Source organism: Rhipicephalus sanguineus, chromosome 7, assembly GCF_013339695.2.
Source record: "Rhipicephalus sanguineus isolate Rsan-2018 chromosome 7, BIME_Rsan_1.4, whole genome shotgun sequence".
In the NCBI taxonomy this organism is placed as follows: domain Eukaryota; kingdom Metazoa; phylum Arthropoda; class Arachnida; order Ixodida; family Ixodidae; genus Rhipicephalus; species Rhipicephalus sanguineus.
In genome coordinates, this window is record NC_051182.1 from 167,409,541 (window position 1) to 167,426,929 (window position 17,389).

Sequence of the window (17,389 nt, forward strand, 5' to 3'; positions counted from 1 at the left end):
CAAATAAAAGATGGGGCTGTTGTACTACCTGCAGCAATTACTGCAGTTTCCATGGGGGTTATGCACATTGCCATTGAAACTAGCAGTTGCTAGACCACATCTTGCTCTGCATCATAACACTCTGCTGCAGATCTAAACTGCCGGGCCAGTAACTGCCCTGCCTTCTTTTTTCTATGAAGTCTTTCTCTTTGCGTTCAATCGAGAAGGGCATCCACTGGCTTTTGGTGCTGGTAGAACTTGTAACATGGTTACTTGAAGGTATGGTACTGTAAAGTGCACATCACATTTTTTTGCCTTTGTTGGCATATACTCAGAGAAAAAAAGGTAAATGTTTCCAAGTAACTTTCAGGGAGTTCTTACAATTTACTAACAGCCATATGGCTTTGTTTGTTTGATTTTTTCAAGGTGGAAACTTACAAGCTTTAATGAAACATTCACACATGCAGACACTGCACATAAATGTGCTTGTGCGCATGTGCAGAGGGGGAAGGAGGAGCCTTCATTGTTTGTGTGTGTATCTCTTGTGCTGTTCAGCTTTTACCAAGATGTGTTACCTGCAACTAAACGAGCCACAAGTTCTTCATGGTGGTGTTGTTCATTTGGGCTGCTTATTCGCTACCAACAGACAAGGAAATCATTTCTCTGCGTTACTCTTCCTGTAATAAGGAATGCCTTTTAAAATTTGTAGTGTTGACTGGCCCTTATGATGGTGCAGAGTTGACGCTGTGGGAAAGAGAGGATGTATGGTCAAACACATTTGCTGATGTGTTTGACCATACTCGGGTACAACTTTAGAGGTTGGGAGCATTTCCTCCTCAAAGGCGGATGGACACAAGTTTGCACCAATGAGTGCATTATAGGTTGATGTAATGAGCCAAATGACCAGTGACCCAGCCTTTGGTGAACATTGCTGAGGGCATGAACAGGACTATTTCATTACGTTTCGGTCATCTGGGCCTTTCCCCACTTCTTAAGTTGTACCCAACTATAGGTGGCTTGGTTTTGTAGGCGTGCTTCCATAATCACTTATCGGAAGAGTTTCATGTTCTTCCTTGTAATTGTTGCCATGCAAAAAGCAGATTATCCAATGAAATTTGTTCTTTGCTTGGAATGCACTATGTGGTGTGCATGTTTTTGCAGGTGGTCCTCTTGCCGTCACACAGGTTTGCCTTAAAACACAACCCACTAAGTTCACTTGTGGCTGACGTGTGAACTTCCAATTTTTTATTTTGCAGAAGAAAGATTTGCTGGATTTCATCCTGGAAAGTGAAATTTCCTTTTCATGCTTTCTCTGCTTAAAATGGTCCTGTAAGGGTTCTTGATTTTGGCACTGATAAACTCTTCAAGAAATTTGGGTTAAAGAAATGTCACATTAGAATGCCCTTGTGCATTCTAATGTGGCATCATTTCTAGAAAACACTTGAGGAGGCTACTGGCACAAGTGGCGGCCAGGGCATAGCTACAAACTTTTGAGCAAATGTGTGCTGTAGAGTGCGTCTGAGCTTTATGTCATATCAAAGCAGGATTGAAAAGAGAAAGGGAAGGTAAGGAGGTGGGTCCATCATGTCTACAATTGGTTAACAAATCTACTTGATTTTAGAAATTGCAGGATTGCTTGCATTGATTTCTGAACCTAAATATGTGAGGACCATTCAAATGTGCAGTTTTCAATGTGGTGATTCGAGATGCAAGCTATGAAAGTTATGGAACGAATAAAGTGCCAACGAGATGAACACAAGAAGTGACATGGACATGTGCTTTCTGACAAATGATTCCTTATTGAAAGAAACATGAAAATATATATATGCTTGGACTTTGCATCGCTGATCACATGTAATCGACATTCATATGGTGTACAGGGCCATAGAGGCTATAAAAAATTGCATATAAAGATGTAACTCAAATAAGAATCATGGCTCTGTGATCTGTGACACGTGGTGTATAGGGAAGTTAGCCTGCTGTTGAAGTGGGAGCAGTAGGGACTTCATGAAAAGGCTTATGGTTACTAGAACCTAAACTGATCACAGTGGGGTTGTTGCTGAAGGCAGAGTATGGTGTAGCGAGTTTGCTTGTGCACATGTAGATGGTAAGGACACACAAACCCTGGCTGCAGAGATAATGAAAAGGTTAAGATAGCAGCTGCTCGCTGGAGCCTTGCACACACCATGCTTGTGAGAACGGCAGTGGTGGCGATGTGTAAGAGCTTGCACGCCTTTTCACTTGTTTTGTTTGCACGAATACGGGATGTATTTTGATGCCGTAGTAAAACGAATATCCTTGAATAAGTCAGATCAGTTCTTTGGAAACCTGAGAGGTTTATGGAATGTTTGCAAGGTTACAAGAAGGCTTACGAAGGTTTGCAATTTTGGAATATTGACATCTGTCCTTTTGTAGCACCAAACTACAATTGATCAGTCGATCGATCACTCACTCACTCACTCACTCACTCACTCACTCACTCACTCACTCACTCACTCACTCACTCACTCACTCACTCACTCACTCACTCACTCACTCACTCACTCACTCACTCAATCAATCAATCAATCAATCAATCAATCAATCAATCAATCAATCAATCAATCAATCAATCAATCAATCAATCAATCAATCAATCAATCAATCAATCAATCAATCAATCAGTGTGTATTGCTCTGAAAGAAACCATTTTAATCATCGAAAAATTCGTCCTGGTCCAAACTGTGAACTCACAACAGGGCACGATACAAACTAGTGCATGCGATTTTTCTCTCTAATGAACCTTCTTGTAGGCATCCAAAGAGTTGATTTACCATATTCACTGTCCCTGCTTAGAGTTGTCAGTTTGTTTGTCTTTATGCTAGAGCGTGCTAGACTTGTGGTTAGCTAAGATTGTAGAACAACCAAGAAGTCTTGGTCTAGGGTTCAAATCCAACACCAGGAAGAATTTCTCATCTACTAAGAAACTTCATCTTTGAGAAACTTATTGGGGTGTCCTTCATTGCCTTGTCCGACGAAACAGGTGAATTACGATTTTTCTCTAGGTGGTCGAAATTTCTGGAGCCCTCCACTATGGCGTCTCTCACAATCATATTGTGGTTTTGGGTCGTAAAACCCCTACAGTTACAAGACAATTTTTTCTCCTAAAGGAGTGTCTGCTTCCTACCTGATGCAGATGCTGAGCCAACAATTGAAGAGGAGGAGATGATTATGCAGCTTTTTGAGCTCGTCAATGAAAAGAACAACCTGTTCAGGCGGCAGGCCGAACTCATGTACATGTAAGTCCCAAAGTTTTCTCAGCTGTATTATTTTTTTTTTTAATCAAGCAGCATATTACCAAACAAGAGCAGACACTACAAAGGCCAAGATGTTTAAATGTCAAGGTTTGCGAAAAACCATACGCAAGAGGAGGAACAAAAAGTGGTCTCGCATTCTGTTGTCATCTTACAAAAGTGAACGAAACATTAAAAATATACAGTTTGCTCCTAAAACAGCGAAATAAACATTAAAAAAGTGTATAGTTTGCTCATAAAACAAAAGCAGGCATGCGATATTTGGTGGTGCAGTATTACATGCACTTAGCATTGTAAACATAGCAAAATACCAATAGCACAAGACCTTGAATTGATTTATGCAGCATCGGTGGGAATAAGCCTTATAAATTGAATGTGAGGAATTTTCTATTGAAAAATAAAAAAAAATCTTCGATGTTAACTTTAGCCATATGCATATATTAGTTTGTGAAGGTGGCTCGTGTCATGTTAAAGCTACATCTGCTTTTCTTAAACTCCACTTTCCTATCAAGTCCCGACTTTTGATTTTTACCATGTGTTGGCTTCATTAAAATTGTCACCTTGGTGTTGGTCTCCAGATGTGGAAACTCATGGGGTCCCTTATGTATTCACCTAAGATTACTTGAAGGGGAAAGTCATCTGTTGTGGTTATTTTACCATGCTCTTTATATCGATATTTAAATTTCATTGATTAAACTTTTACTATTTAACTCATTACCCATTTAATTTGTTTTGAGGGACATCATATTATATGCGCAATCAGGCTTTCACTCTCATTTGTATGACCCTTTTTCTTTCACTTGTCTTATGTTGGCTTTTCATTGAAGGCCACACTCACGTGATACACATAAGGCTTTCGCCGTAGTATGCCAAGCGTGTTGTTAGCCAGTCTTAGTCATGGTGGGCCAGCCCATCATATCAGCTGATGGCATGACTCCAGTGCAATTTAAGGCAATCTTCTGAAGGTGTTGTGTTTTCTGGGCAGTTGCCAGCAGCTCTAACGTGATTAATGTTCAAGAAGCAAAGAATCAGAGGTACACGTTGATGTTTCATGAATAATGATTCTGATTCACATGAATAGACATTGCACTCGATTGTCGCATGTTCTGCTTTCTGTATTTTTACAGAAAGCGCTCCCAGAGGCTCGAAGAGGAACAAGTTGAGCTCGAGTACCAGATACGCTGCATTATGACAAAGCCTTGTAAGTGTTTCAGTGCTTTTGTTTAGAGGAAAAATTCTTGAATGCGGAGTGTCGCTGAAGCCAACGTTTCGACAAGAGGTCTGGTCTTCTTCAAGGCTGTAGCCTTAAGAAGACAAGCTGTTTCCTTGAAGAACACAAGCTCTTCAAGCTTCCATTTCCGCTGAATGTCTGCCTTAATTGGACTACCTTTGTTTGCCATATCGCTAGAGCAACAGAAGGAATGACACTGTAATTTGGAACATGAAACTGTTCATGTCATGCATACTTAGTATCATTAGCAGTATTTAAGTGTAACTCTAGGAAAAATATAAGCATGTGCATGTGTATCCTTTGTTTTGCTGAACTACATATTGACTGCATCAGGAGGTCTGTGGTTTGCCATAAGTACCGACTTTCTTTTGTTGCGAATCTTGCAAAACTGTTGCCACAGCTGTCCATGCTTTGAGATCCCTGCCCTGAAGGCCTCTTTGACACTGCACACTTCACACAACTTGGCTGAGCCATTTCCACTGTGTGCATTTTGCTGGTATTGATGTTACCACAACTTAATTGAACGAAAGAAGGCGAATCTTTTTTTTTTTTTTTTTGTGAAGAGCTCATTTCTTTGTTAGACAACACCAAATGAATCCAACATACAATTAGGCCGGGGATAGCAAAGGAGATGTTAATTGTTGTCTTCAACTGTAGTGCATTATTTTTGACGTAAATTGAAGTGAGCTAAAGTGGACAACAAATCGCCCTTTCCATTGGTGGGATCTGAACCCATAACCTTCGAATTGAGCGTCCGATGCTCTACTAATTGAGCTATGACAGAAGGTGCTTCCTCATCCACTTTAAAGACAACATTTTAATGTCTCCTAAGCTTTCCTTGGCCTAATTGTCTGTTGGATTCATTTGGTCGTAACTTAATTGGCAGCATGAGAGTAGTTATTACAGTCTTACGTGCTGGGCGTGGAGGTGTGATACGTGAATCCAAACCATCGTCCATCAGGTGAAGATGGAGGCTTAAAGTGATAAGAAATCGTTGAATAGGGTATGTCCCTGGAGCCAATGTTTCGACAAGAGGAATCGTCTTCCTGAAATGTTGGCTCCGGTGATGTTTATTGTTTGACAGCTTCTCAGCATGTGAATGAATGGTGCGCTCGAAAGCATGCGTGAGTATTTTGTCCACTCATTCTCTTTGCCCTTTTCCTTACAGTGAACCAAAAGTGCGACGACGACGCCAAGCGGGAGGAGGAACTGCTCCAGCGGCTGCTCGAGGTTGTCGAGGCACGCAACGAAATAGTCGACAGCCAAGAAATGGATCGGCGGAGGTGGGCATTTCTTTTGCTGTTGCAGTTGCACTTACACGGGTCCTTGCCTGCCTGTCACTGCATCGTACGTCGGCAAAGAAAGTAGAGCTCACTCAGACTCACTCAAGAAATATATGTTGCACTTAGGGCTCACTCAGACTCCAACTCACCAAAATTTTCCTCAACCGGACTCATCTGAACTCAGACTCACAGCTCGATCTGAGTCTGAGTGATCCAACTCACGAGTGAACTTGCTGACTGATGAACTGCATAATGCAGCAGCATCAAGGTTTAAATCGCAGTTGTTTAAATAGGGCCCTATCTACCTGGTTGCACTTTTGAAGCTGCGACTAAGTATTTGTGATGTTGTAAAGGTGCCTCTGTGAAGCCCCATCTCCACCATGAGCAAAAGTTTACGGGACGCGAAATTTTGAAAAAGCTATAGTACTTCGTTTTATCTGGGAACATGAAATCCTAATACTCCAGCCTGTAGTTCGTATTAGAGCACTGCACGGGCCGATTTTTCCGGCCCGGGCCCGGCCCGGCCCGAAAACGCCATGCTCCGGCCCGCCCGAGCCCGGCCCGGTGTTCCTAAATGTGGCCCGTACCCGGCCCGGGCCCGAAAGGTTTGGGCCCGGCCCGGCCCGGCCTAGGGATGGTCGATTAAATTTTTTAATCGATTAACCGTTAATCGTTAATCGATTTAGCCTTTAATCGATTAATTGCTTTCTGTGGAATCTTTTAATCGATTAATCGATTAATCGACATTTCGAATGGGTGCTTTAAAACCGATATCTCTTTATTTGAGAGGCATCGTTCGTGTTTAATATGGGCCCAAATCTTTTTATTAGACGCGTTGACGATCCAAAATTCCCACTTTCGAAAGTGCCGACGACGGGCCCCTTGTGTCCAGTGTGCGAAAATTCACTCTTTCGCACACTGGACACAAGGGGCCCGTCGTCGTTGGTTGATGTCGCGGATTCAAGAATCTGTGGCCATCATCCCTGGACTATTCGGCAGCAGGTCGTATTTTCTCGAAGCCTGCCTACTCGAGCTCATCGAAACCGGAGGCGCGTTCGGGGACCACACTGGTTGGAAAGTCGCAGTTGAAACATGCAGTGTGGCGGAGGGTGAGGAAATCCCGAGAAAGGTAAAAGAGAGACGAGGAGAAATTAAATAAGACGCTCGCTCTAGTAAGCAAGGCATCTTTTCTCGGTTTGTCGGTTAGATATTGTGGAAGCCCTACATAATACTATAATTGCGGACTGACGCGATCTTTTTCTTGAGGTCACCTATGCAGAGATTACACAGAAATATACTGGCCTCAAACAGACCATCCGTACAGGCAACTGCGGTAAATAGAAGGAAAGAAGATGGCATTTAGGGGCTCGTTTTTCTTCGTTAGACACAATAATAATTAGAACTAACAGACAATATAGTCAAGAAAAAGTATAGGGGGTGTTATTTGTAATAATTGGGATATAAATCTGAAGAAAGTAAAGTGGACGGAAAGATAACTTGTCGCCGGAAGGGACCGAACCTGCGACCTTCGAATAACGCGTCCGATGCTCTACCACAGAGCTACGGCAGCGGTCACACCCCCCCCCCCCCCTCCCCCCCCCCGTCCACTTCATAGGGTATACGTGTGCATTTTTAAATCTAGGAGTGTTAGTCAGCGCCGATCATGCACAGCCATGACGGCGAGTGTGGAACACTTTTTCTGCCTTTTGGCGTCACGTAGCAAGTGAGCTCATTACGAGCTGGCAGCTGACCGATAATCCCTCGCATACTACCTGAAGGCATCAAGTCTGCGAGAACGAGGCCCTGGCTATGAATGAAGGAAAGAAGATTACTTTTAGGGGCTCGTTTTTCTTTATTAGACACAATATTAATTAGAACTAACAGACAATAATGCGGAGGAAAGTATAGGGGATGTTAAGGGTGTATGACAAAGAAAAACGAGCACCTAAAAGTGACCTTCTTTCCTTCATTCATAGCGAGGGTCTCGTTCTGGCAGTCTTGGTGCCTTCAGGTAGTATGCGAGGGATTATTGGTCAGCTGCCAGCTCGCAAAAAAAAAAGGTCACTTGCTATGTGACGCCAAAAGGCAGAAAAAGAGTGTTCCACACTCGCCGCCATGGCTGTGATCGGCGCTGACTAACACTCCTAGGTTTAAACGTACATGTGTACCCTATAAAGTGGACGGGGGGATGACCGTCGCCGTAGCTCAGTGGTAGAGCATCGGACGCGTTATTTGAAGGTCGCAAGTTCGGTCCCTGCCGGCGGCAAGTTATCTTTCGTCCACTTTACTTTCTTCACATTGATATCCCAATTATCACAAATAACATCCTGTATACTTCCCTTGGCATATTGTCTGTTAGTTCTCATTAATATTTCGGGAAATAGAGTGACATGAGTTTCTGCCTCCCGGCTAGAAAAAAAACAGCAGCTGCGCCAGTATACTCCGCAGGTTTCACCTGATCTTTGCCGTAACACGGCGCCACTCACACCTTTTCAATCGTGCGTACATCCTGAACTGTGAGCGCTATCTAGTGTACCAGACATTACAACATAAATTGCGCAACTCTCCTTTCTTGTCACAGCAGAAGGTTTTATAAGACCTTCTATATAAAGGGTTTATAAGACCTTTTATATAAAGACCTTTTATAAAAGGGTTTATAAGACCCATTTCACAATTCGCGAGTGCGCATTCCTGCGCTACATTTTCTCTCAACTAATGGCAGCAACGTTCGTGCTTCAAGTGGAGACGAGGTCGTAGTTGCGCGTGCTGGCGTTTGTCAATTATGCGTGTTCGTGTCAAGAGAGCCGAGTCTACACTTTCCGCGTCCCAGCGCAAGCAAACCGCGCTTGAACACTCTGTTTGAAGAAGTGACTAGCTGCCATTAATTGGGCTAACTGCATCGTAGGAAAGTTAGCTCAACAATTATGAAAATGGTATATATACCCTATAAGATGGAGAGTTGGGCTAGTTGGTATACAACATAATAAAAGATCGTTACTAGCGTCCTTCTCCTCTTTAAGCTAACAAACGTGTCTTATTATGTATATACGGATTACCTAATCATCTCCCCATCATCGTACTTCATCATTCGTTTTCCCCCGTTGCGTTTTCCCCGGTGCAGAGTAGCAGGCAGGGGCGTACTATCTCAGGCCACCCTCTCTGCCTTGTAATATATTTTCTCTCTCTCTTTCATTGGTAAACAATATTTTATTTGCTAAAGAGTAAAACAGAACGGCACTAAGAACCAGTGAGGAAATAAGCAGCGCATATTACAATGCCGCACTTACACAAGAATCGAGTAAAATCTGAGAGTTGAATAAAATACAAAGAAAGTTTCGATTTACACTACAGGTGACGAAAACTACTCGTTTATCAAATGTAAGCAGACATCCGTTTATGCGGCAACAGGATGAAACAGCGCGGCAAAAAGCAAACACGAACAAAATAAGCTAGAAGACGATGCGCTGGCACGTATGAAATTTACAGAAAAAGAATAAACTTCTCTTTTGAAAGTTGGCGAATCCACGTAGTCCCCTTTCTTGTTTTGTTTCATGGGGTTGCTGCTCCGAACCACATGTTTTTTTTCTACTGAGCGAAGAAATGGCAGTTGCCCGAGATGCTCGGGCGACAACCGACACCTCCTTTGGGTCGCCACACATCCAGCATGCGAAAAAAAGGCGCTCGGATGCTACTGACGTTGCAGGAATTGGCAAATACTCCATTGCAACGTCAAACACATGATCTAGGCCAGTTCGCATGCTGTGCCAAGTCTCAAGTGAATTCGGATTGGTGCGGCGATCGACTACAGGGTTACTATAGTATGTCTTGAACTGAGAAGGCATTTAGTTCATCGGATCGTACTCCAGTGCAACGCAATTGCGTAGAAGTGCGCGATCGACGGCATCCCAAATAGAACCAGAAAAAGTAGTAGTATTCGGCTTTGCAACTTCCTGCGTCTAAGGATAGCGCGCCTCGCAGTCATGCGCTCCGGCCAAGGGGCGAGGTTGGGGGCGGGAGTGGGGCAGGGGCGTAATCAAGGGGGGGGGGGGGGTGGGGGGGTTCAACTCCCCCCGAAAGTTTTCAATTTTGCATGTGTATATATACACGCACACATACAAACGCACGCACAAACATACATAAAGTATGGTTGAACCCCCCCCCCCCCCCCCCCCCCCCCCCCGAAAAAAAATTTCTGGCTACGCCCCTGGAGTGGGGGATGCCGTAATCGATTAATCGAATAGTTTTATTCGATTAATTCGATTAATCGAAAGACACAAATCCATTATGATTAATCGATTAATTGTGGGCCTTTAATCGATTAATCGATTAATCTTTCATCGATTTTACCATCCCTAGCCCGGCCCGTTTCAGCTAGTTATGCCTTGAGCATAAAGGAGGCACTGTCCAACCTTCGGTTATTGTGAAGATACCTGCCGACAAGATATTTGCTAGAGATTTCTTTAGGAACTTCTTTCAGTGTCACAACTTTCACCGGTACTGTGTATACTTTCGGTGAATTACGCGCGTAACACTCTTGCGAAATGATTGCAGGGCAATATAAAATATAATTGGAGTCATAGCTGGCTCTTTCATGTACGCACGCAGTGCTAACCACGCAATCTCATTTTTGCATTTCAAAGAACAACTACAAAATATAATACCTACATAAAGTGGAGAAAAAAGCATGGCAGACATTTTTAAATTGAGTCTACATCAACTGCAAACGAGCTAGGGCTGTTGAGTAAAAGTAGCAAGTCTCCTGCAAACCTCATCTATTGCACAATGCAATGGGGAAAAAAATGTGCTCTATCTGCATCTGGGAGGAATACGCCAGGCTGGGCAGCGTTACATAAATTAAAGCTGTCGTGTTGACTCCTCGGCAGGCAACTGCACCCAACCTAGACTACGTTTTCGTGTTCAAAACAACAAGGTTCTTTGTCCCACCCTTCTTCCCTGAGTCACCGCCACCGTCACCGACACTCGGGAAAACGAGTGTCTCTATGGTCTGGCGCATCGCCACTAGTAATGGGAAGATCAACGGCGTTTGCCCTGGGATAAGAGTCGCTCCGCATCTTGCACTTAAAATGCACGAAAAACAGCTCCTGAGATATTAATGACCCAGAAGTCGCGTTGGCCAGTCTAGGGGCATGCGAGCGTAGCTGCATACTCGAAATGTTTCCCTAGATACAAACGCGCACATCTTATACACACTAATCTAGGCAGTTTACTGTTGTTTTCCTTACACGGTACCCAAGAACGTCTTTCACTCACTATAATGGCGGAAACTTATATTAGGTGTTTCTTGAAATCCCATATGTAGCATACCGATGGAGCAAAATTGTAGACGTCTTGTACTGTGCAATTTCTATGCACGCCAATGCACTCCAGGTGGTTTAAATTACCCGGAGCCCTCAACGACGGCGTCTCATATAGCCTGGGTCGCTTCGGGAAGTTAAACCCCACAAAACAACAAAAACAAAGCCACACAACGTACACGCGCAATTATACCTGTACGTATACCCGGGCCTAATACGGGCCTGGCTCAGGCCCGAGCCCGACCCGAGCCCGAAGACCAAGGGCCCGAGCCCGGCCCGGGCCCGATCCAAGAACCCCTTACCCGGCCCGGCCCGGGCTTTCGGGCCGGCCCGGGCCCGTGCAGTGCTCTAGTTCGTATTGCAACCAGTACGGTCACCAGCTCGTGTAGAAGCGTTGTGCTATAACAGAGCAGAAATTCGCATTTTTAGTGAGGCCTGCATCCCGTAAATATTTGCTGATGGGTGTACTTACTGGCTTTTGCTAAGCTCACCACCCAGAAAATGATATTGCACCTGTCACACTTTTTCCCATGTGAAATAGGCCCTTCCCTCCCAAGCTAATCACTGAGAAGCTCCACTAAACGAAGTCTTTTTGTCTGTTTATGTAATTGAAGAATGTAGCTGAACATGGTTGAACTTAGTGGAATCTTTTCTTAACTCTTGATGCTTGCAGTACACTTGTTCTGCTAGTTGATTAAGGAATCAATCAGGATAGGGATGTGTAAAGAAATGCCCTTTCTCATTGCAGGGTGATGCAGGAGGACTGGAGCATACAGGAGCAGATGGCACAGAAGCAGAGTAAGTATGAGCTAAAGTTGCAAGGAGGGATTGTTGGTATGGCATTTCTGAATTACTATATGTTACCACAAGTAAATGAGGACGCAAGAAAAGGCCCACAAAGATGCGCGCATGACGCTACATGTGTCTTATGTCCTCATTTATTTGCACTACCATATTAACTCGTAAGTGTAACCCCTGGGGCCTCATCTGCATCATATGAAACCTAACCTAACCTAATCTGACTTCTACAGCAGGGAGTATCACTCAGCTAGGGAAGCCTCCATTTAAGAAAGTACTGGCGGCATTTCTTAGTTCATCTTTTGCTAAATGGAGTTACCCTGATAGCAACAGATAGGAGAGCAGTAAAAGGACAACAGCTCTGCATCTGCTGCGCTGTTTTTAAATTTTAGTACCTCTTACCAACTCACCCAAGCATCGACTCTAGAGGTGTTAAAACGTCTTATCTCAAAGTTCACGACGTCGGTATGTGTCACCACAACCAAGTGGTAATGGCAACATTTTTTAAATTCTTTGTTTTGTTTTGGAATCAAGACTGGCAACTTTTGCTAGCTTTTTATGACACTCCCATTTGTATCTGAAATGTTAAATTTTGAGCGAAGCCTCCTTTATATCTACGCTATCTGGAACTTGGCTTTTCATTTTGTCTAGGATTTTATTCTAGTTGGGCCGTTCAACGCACTTTTCGTTGCTTCCACTTGCACACGTGATATAGTACAAGCATGTTCTCTAGGGTGCTCACCAGTAAAAATGAGTACATGAGTAATACACATCTTTTAGGATCAGAACAAAACTGTAAGTATTCTGAAAAAATTCGCAAGCCCTTCCCCTACCGGGAAAATGGGGGCAAGTGAAACGCGGTGTGTGTGTGCGCCTGACTTAGTAGTACTTTGCTTTCTTCCTTTTGCATTGTGCAATGTTCCCTCCCAACCGTTTCCTTCCTCCATGCCAGGAATTGGACCGTCACCCACGAGCTTGGTAATGCAACACTTGTGTTGCTACAGGCAATAATGACGGTTATGCATTCACATTCAGGCAACAATGAAATGCAGCAACATGAAATGACAAGTGGCCTCGATAAAAGGTCAAATGCGTATATCCAAAACGGCTGATTGCCGTCAAGCCCAGAATCGAGAGAGCATCAGTTATTGGAAAATGGCTCATACTACAAATACACATGTAAACTGGCGCACGATTGAGGGCTACATTTCCAGACACTTGACGGTGCAACCGAAATTTGTAATGCATACCAAGCTTCGCTTGAAAAGATAAGTAAGATAGCTTATGGCGGCGCATGTCAAAAACAAGGACGACACAGAACTGATGTGTGTTGCCACAACCACCCACAACTAACCAACTAGCCCGCTAGTACGTCTTGAGAGCTGATTAAGTAGGGACACAAAAATGATAAGCTGTACACTGTCTGTTTTCTTTTCCCAGGCGAGATCAAAGAAAAGATGGTCACACCCGAGCCCACACCCGAGAAGAAGCACAAGAAAAAGGACAAGCACAAGAAGAAAGACAAGGCGGAGAAGAAGCGCGATGAGATGGGAGACGAGGAAAAGCGCAAGTCGCTGAAGAAGATCTTCAAGGAGAAGCTTGTGCTGTCCAAGTGACTGCGCTGCTGTGTTGAGTATTGAAAGCGAGCTTAGGACTGGCTGGTGTCGGCACACGTTGGCTGGCACGTGTTGCTCTAGATGAGTTGTACATATCGTTCGTAACAGTGATGAATTATGGGCAGCTGTATGTCGTGGTTGATCCCTTGTTTGCTGCAACGACCAAGCGTTCGTTGTAAGTATCTATTGTGATTTTGTGTAAAAGAACGTATTTCTCAACTCTTACAAATCACAGAAGGAGCGATTCTCTTTCTCATTTTCTTCTTGCCAAATAAGGGAGTCTCTTTTACGTGATCACTGGGCGCAAACCTGGCAACATCTATTGCTGTCGAGTTTTCAGACTGCCAGGGTGGGGCTGGGGCCCTATGTGGGCCCAGTTTTTTGCGTGGGGGGGGGGACAGCTCCCCCGGAAAAGTTTCACGTCCGCCCCGATAGTTGGTGCTTATGGCAACATCGATCTTCGCTGGATCGTTGGCCATGTGATTGTTAGTTTTGAAGGCTGGCTCACATGTGGTGTTTCCTTGAGGCAACAGGGGCAAGATTCATGAAAGCACCTTGTTCTGTATCATACAGAAAACTCCATAGCAACTTTACAAAGGCCCGTTTGCAAGCCATTGTTATGTGACGTTCTATGCAAGTCCTGTCATCTGTGATTACGCAGCCCTTTTGATGTTTGCTTGACATTGGTACTGGTCGAAATCAAAATTTCTCTGTGTGCTTTTGTTTAGTCTTTATTTAATGTAGTATTTGTCAGATTCAGTCGCTGATCATGACTGCAGTGCGGAATATCGTGAGAACCAGTGGAGTGCAGACAACGAAACCGACCTTTTTAAAAACATTGTTTTCCTGATTTCAGCACCATAAATTATCACAATCAAAGCAAGTAACCTTGTATTGGAGTTTCTGTTCAACAAACTTTTCTTACATCACATATGCACACAGCAGGACTTTGCAACTAGCAAAGACACATGCCGAGACAAAGTCTGTGTGTGCTACCCAAAATTGACCTCCAGGCATGGCTCAAAAGCAGCTTCTACATTGCATGTGCTCATTAAAAATGACAGCTAGCATGCTTAACTAAAAAATGTTCATGCAGTTTTGTTGTGGCTGTTAGATCAGTGCTTTCTAACAAGATTTGTAGCTACCATAAATAGTGCAGTATAGGCTGCAGAGCATTTTTTTCCCCTTTTACTGCTGATGGAGCAAAGCATTGCAGCATTTTTCTATTGTCATCGTCACTGATAAAAAGCTTGGTATGGAAGTGGTCAGTTTCTTCACACAAAGGAGGCACCTGTACCATCTAAATATGTTCGCCACTTGGTTCCCACTTAGTTGTCATATCCAAAAGGATCTATTAAATCAATGGCAATGAAATATTCCTGTAAGTTGCAACACTTTATTTAACATTTGAACACAGCAGCGACCGTTCCTGGTTTTGAGGTATTTGGGGTCTGCCAGAAAAAAATGAGATGTGTTCAAGTGTATGTAGAGCTGACTGGGCTCCATGAAAATTATAGCCAATATTTTATGACATGCTAGGTGAAGTTCCTGGACGATAGCTGCAAGTTTTGTAGAAGTGTCCTTTTCATTAAAGGTGAAAGTAACTGTATGTGACAGTTGATTCCAGTTCCGGTGCCAAGAACAGAAGTAGACGCCAAAGATGCTGTAGTGGATACTGCCAAATTATGTAATTTGGCAATGTGTAGTTTAGCATTGTGGTAGCATTGAGTCTATGCTAGAAAACTTAGAAAGCTTTCCATCATTGCAATGCAGTATTTTTCCTGTCATCTTTAAGTACTGAAGTAGCTCAAGCAAGATGAAGGTGTGGCAGAAAAAAGGCAAACTGGTGTCGTGTACAGTCAGTAGCGAAAGTTTAGGGACCACGAGACAAGAAAAAGCTGAATATATCTGCTGCTTCGACCGGCAGCCTTGAATTCAGATTTTCGGCCTATTCTAAAATGCACCAACAGCCGTTCTGTGCAGTTCAAATAAATAGTTGCAAATTGCTGGGAAATTTGAAGTTTTGTCAGACCTAGTGGTCTCTAAACTTTTGACGCCGACTGTACATCTGAGTGTTCATATTCTCATAAGTGTCGTCTTTCTCGCACTACACTAGTGTCCCAGGATTCATCTCTCTGCATTTACCTTCTGCGATAATGAGTAAACCTCTAATCTGTGCACAGTACTCGCAGATTGAAACAGGGCAATTTAGGGCTAAGTAATGTACACACTTTTGTCTCCACCGTCTTCATTTAGGATCATATCGGTGTAATTTCAATTCGAACATGTAGATAAGAGGCAATATTATCTTTAGAGACCAGATTCGTCACGACATGATGTGGTTAGCTCGAGCAATTGCAAATACCAGATGTTATACTGAACAATTTGATGCCTGATTTGAATTCGTGAGTACTGTACATATATCTTTATCAGCCAACTGCTTCATTTAATAGATAGCAGGCAACACTATGGAAGCTAAAGACTTCTATGCACTGCTTACATTTGCAATGATGACGAGGACAGAAGCCGTGCATCACGCGTGAAAGGCATACTATATAGTTACGTCTCGCGTAATTCAGAGGAACGATGCCTTTGTAGTGAAATGCAATGATTATTTATTGCATGGAAGGCTTTGCAGATCTGAACCTCTTGCTGGCGAATGAGGTGAGCGATGTGTCTGCAATCTGCAGTCGTAGCACACTGCTTGCAATTGTGACCAACACACACTGCATGTTGCCAACTGGAAGCACAAAGAAACATAATGAAAACATTTTCCCGGAAACCTGTCTGGCTGAATTGAAGAATTCTAGAAGCTGAGATAGCTTGAGTTAGAATTTTTGAAATGGACCCAATGTTTTAGGACCCGTTCTGCCCCTTCCTCAATGTAACCGAACTGGTCCCGAAACATTCGGTTCATTTCAAACCATTCTAGCTTCTAGCGAGGAACAAAACTATACGATTTGTTGTGACCTGATGTCTGCAAGTTGTGGCTGAGTGCATCTGTGTATGACACATTTATGACAGTTAAATGACAACTGCATGGCAAAATACATGTGGAGAGAATTCTACGACCATACTACTTGTGTAGCCTCTGCAGTATTGTCTAGACAATAATAAAGCTTAGGGAATACGACATCCTAGATAAAGATTACAACAATTACTTAGAAAGCTTAGGGAATGGTATGTTGCAGATGAAGATTACTATTAGAAAGCTTAGAGAGTGCTATGTTCCAGAAGATCACAATGAACTAGAAAGCTTAGGGAATACTATGTTCTAAATAAAGATTACAAAAGTTAATTAGAAAGCTTAGGGAGTGCTTTGTCAAGTTTACAACAATTAGCCTAGGGAATACTACATGCTTCAGATGTGCATGTACTGTCATCATAGTCAAGCAGTAAAGCACATTGGAGAAAACATTCCTCCAGAATGCCTGCAGTTATCATTGTGACTCATTCTTAGTGCTGAAAGCAAAATGTTTCTATGAAAATGTATATTCACAGAGAGTTCCACTTTGCATTAAAGGGCTATGTTTTTTGTCTGTTGTCCACATTACGGTACCGGAGCTTCTGACAGTAGGAGGTTGAGTTCTAGATATCTCTACAAAATACTCCAAATGTGCGCAAAAGTTGTTGAGCTGGTTGCCACAGCCATTTCTTTAGTTTATTATTATTACTATTTTTTGCACCTGAATATATTGCATCGCAATGTGTTGACAATGGTCTTCCCTCAGTCATAAATATGCTTGTCATCTTTTCCACTCCTTGAAAAAAATGATTACCCTTTCTAAAAACTTGTTTTCTGGGAATATTCTACAGCACCGAAGCGTTCTAACTCATGTGATACTAAAAAATCGCTATTGGCACTTCCTTGTTT

The 17,389-nt window shown here is 43.2% G+C and overlaps 1 protein-coding gene across 1 annotated transcript in view; it reads left to right on the plus strand.

Annotated features, from left to right (window-relative positions):
• LOC119400528 (MICAL-like protein 1) overlaps positions 1-13,645 on the plus strand; it is a 41,458-nt gene extending 27,813 nt beyond the window's left edge. Inside the window, exons 7-11 of the mRNA XM_049417588.1 lie at positions 3,155-3,257; positions 4,400-4,473; positions 5,672-5,786; positions 11,850-11,899; positions 13,340-13,645. Coding sequence (XP_049273545.1) covers positions 3,155-3,257; positions 4,400-4,473; positions 5,672-5,786; positions 11,850-11,899; positions 13,340-13,515 — 518 coding nt within the window. The 3' untranslated portion in view covers positions 13,516-13,645. The remainder of the gene's footprint in view (positions 1-3,154; positions 3,258-4,399; positions 4,474-5,671; positions 5,787-11,849; positions 11,900-13,339) is intronic.
• Positions 13,646-17,389: the final 3,744 nt, after the last annotated feature.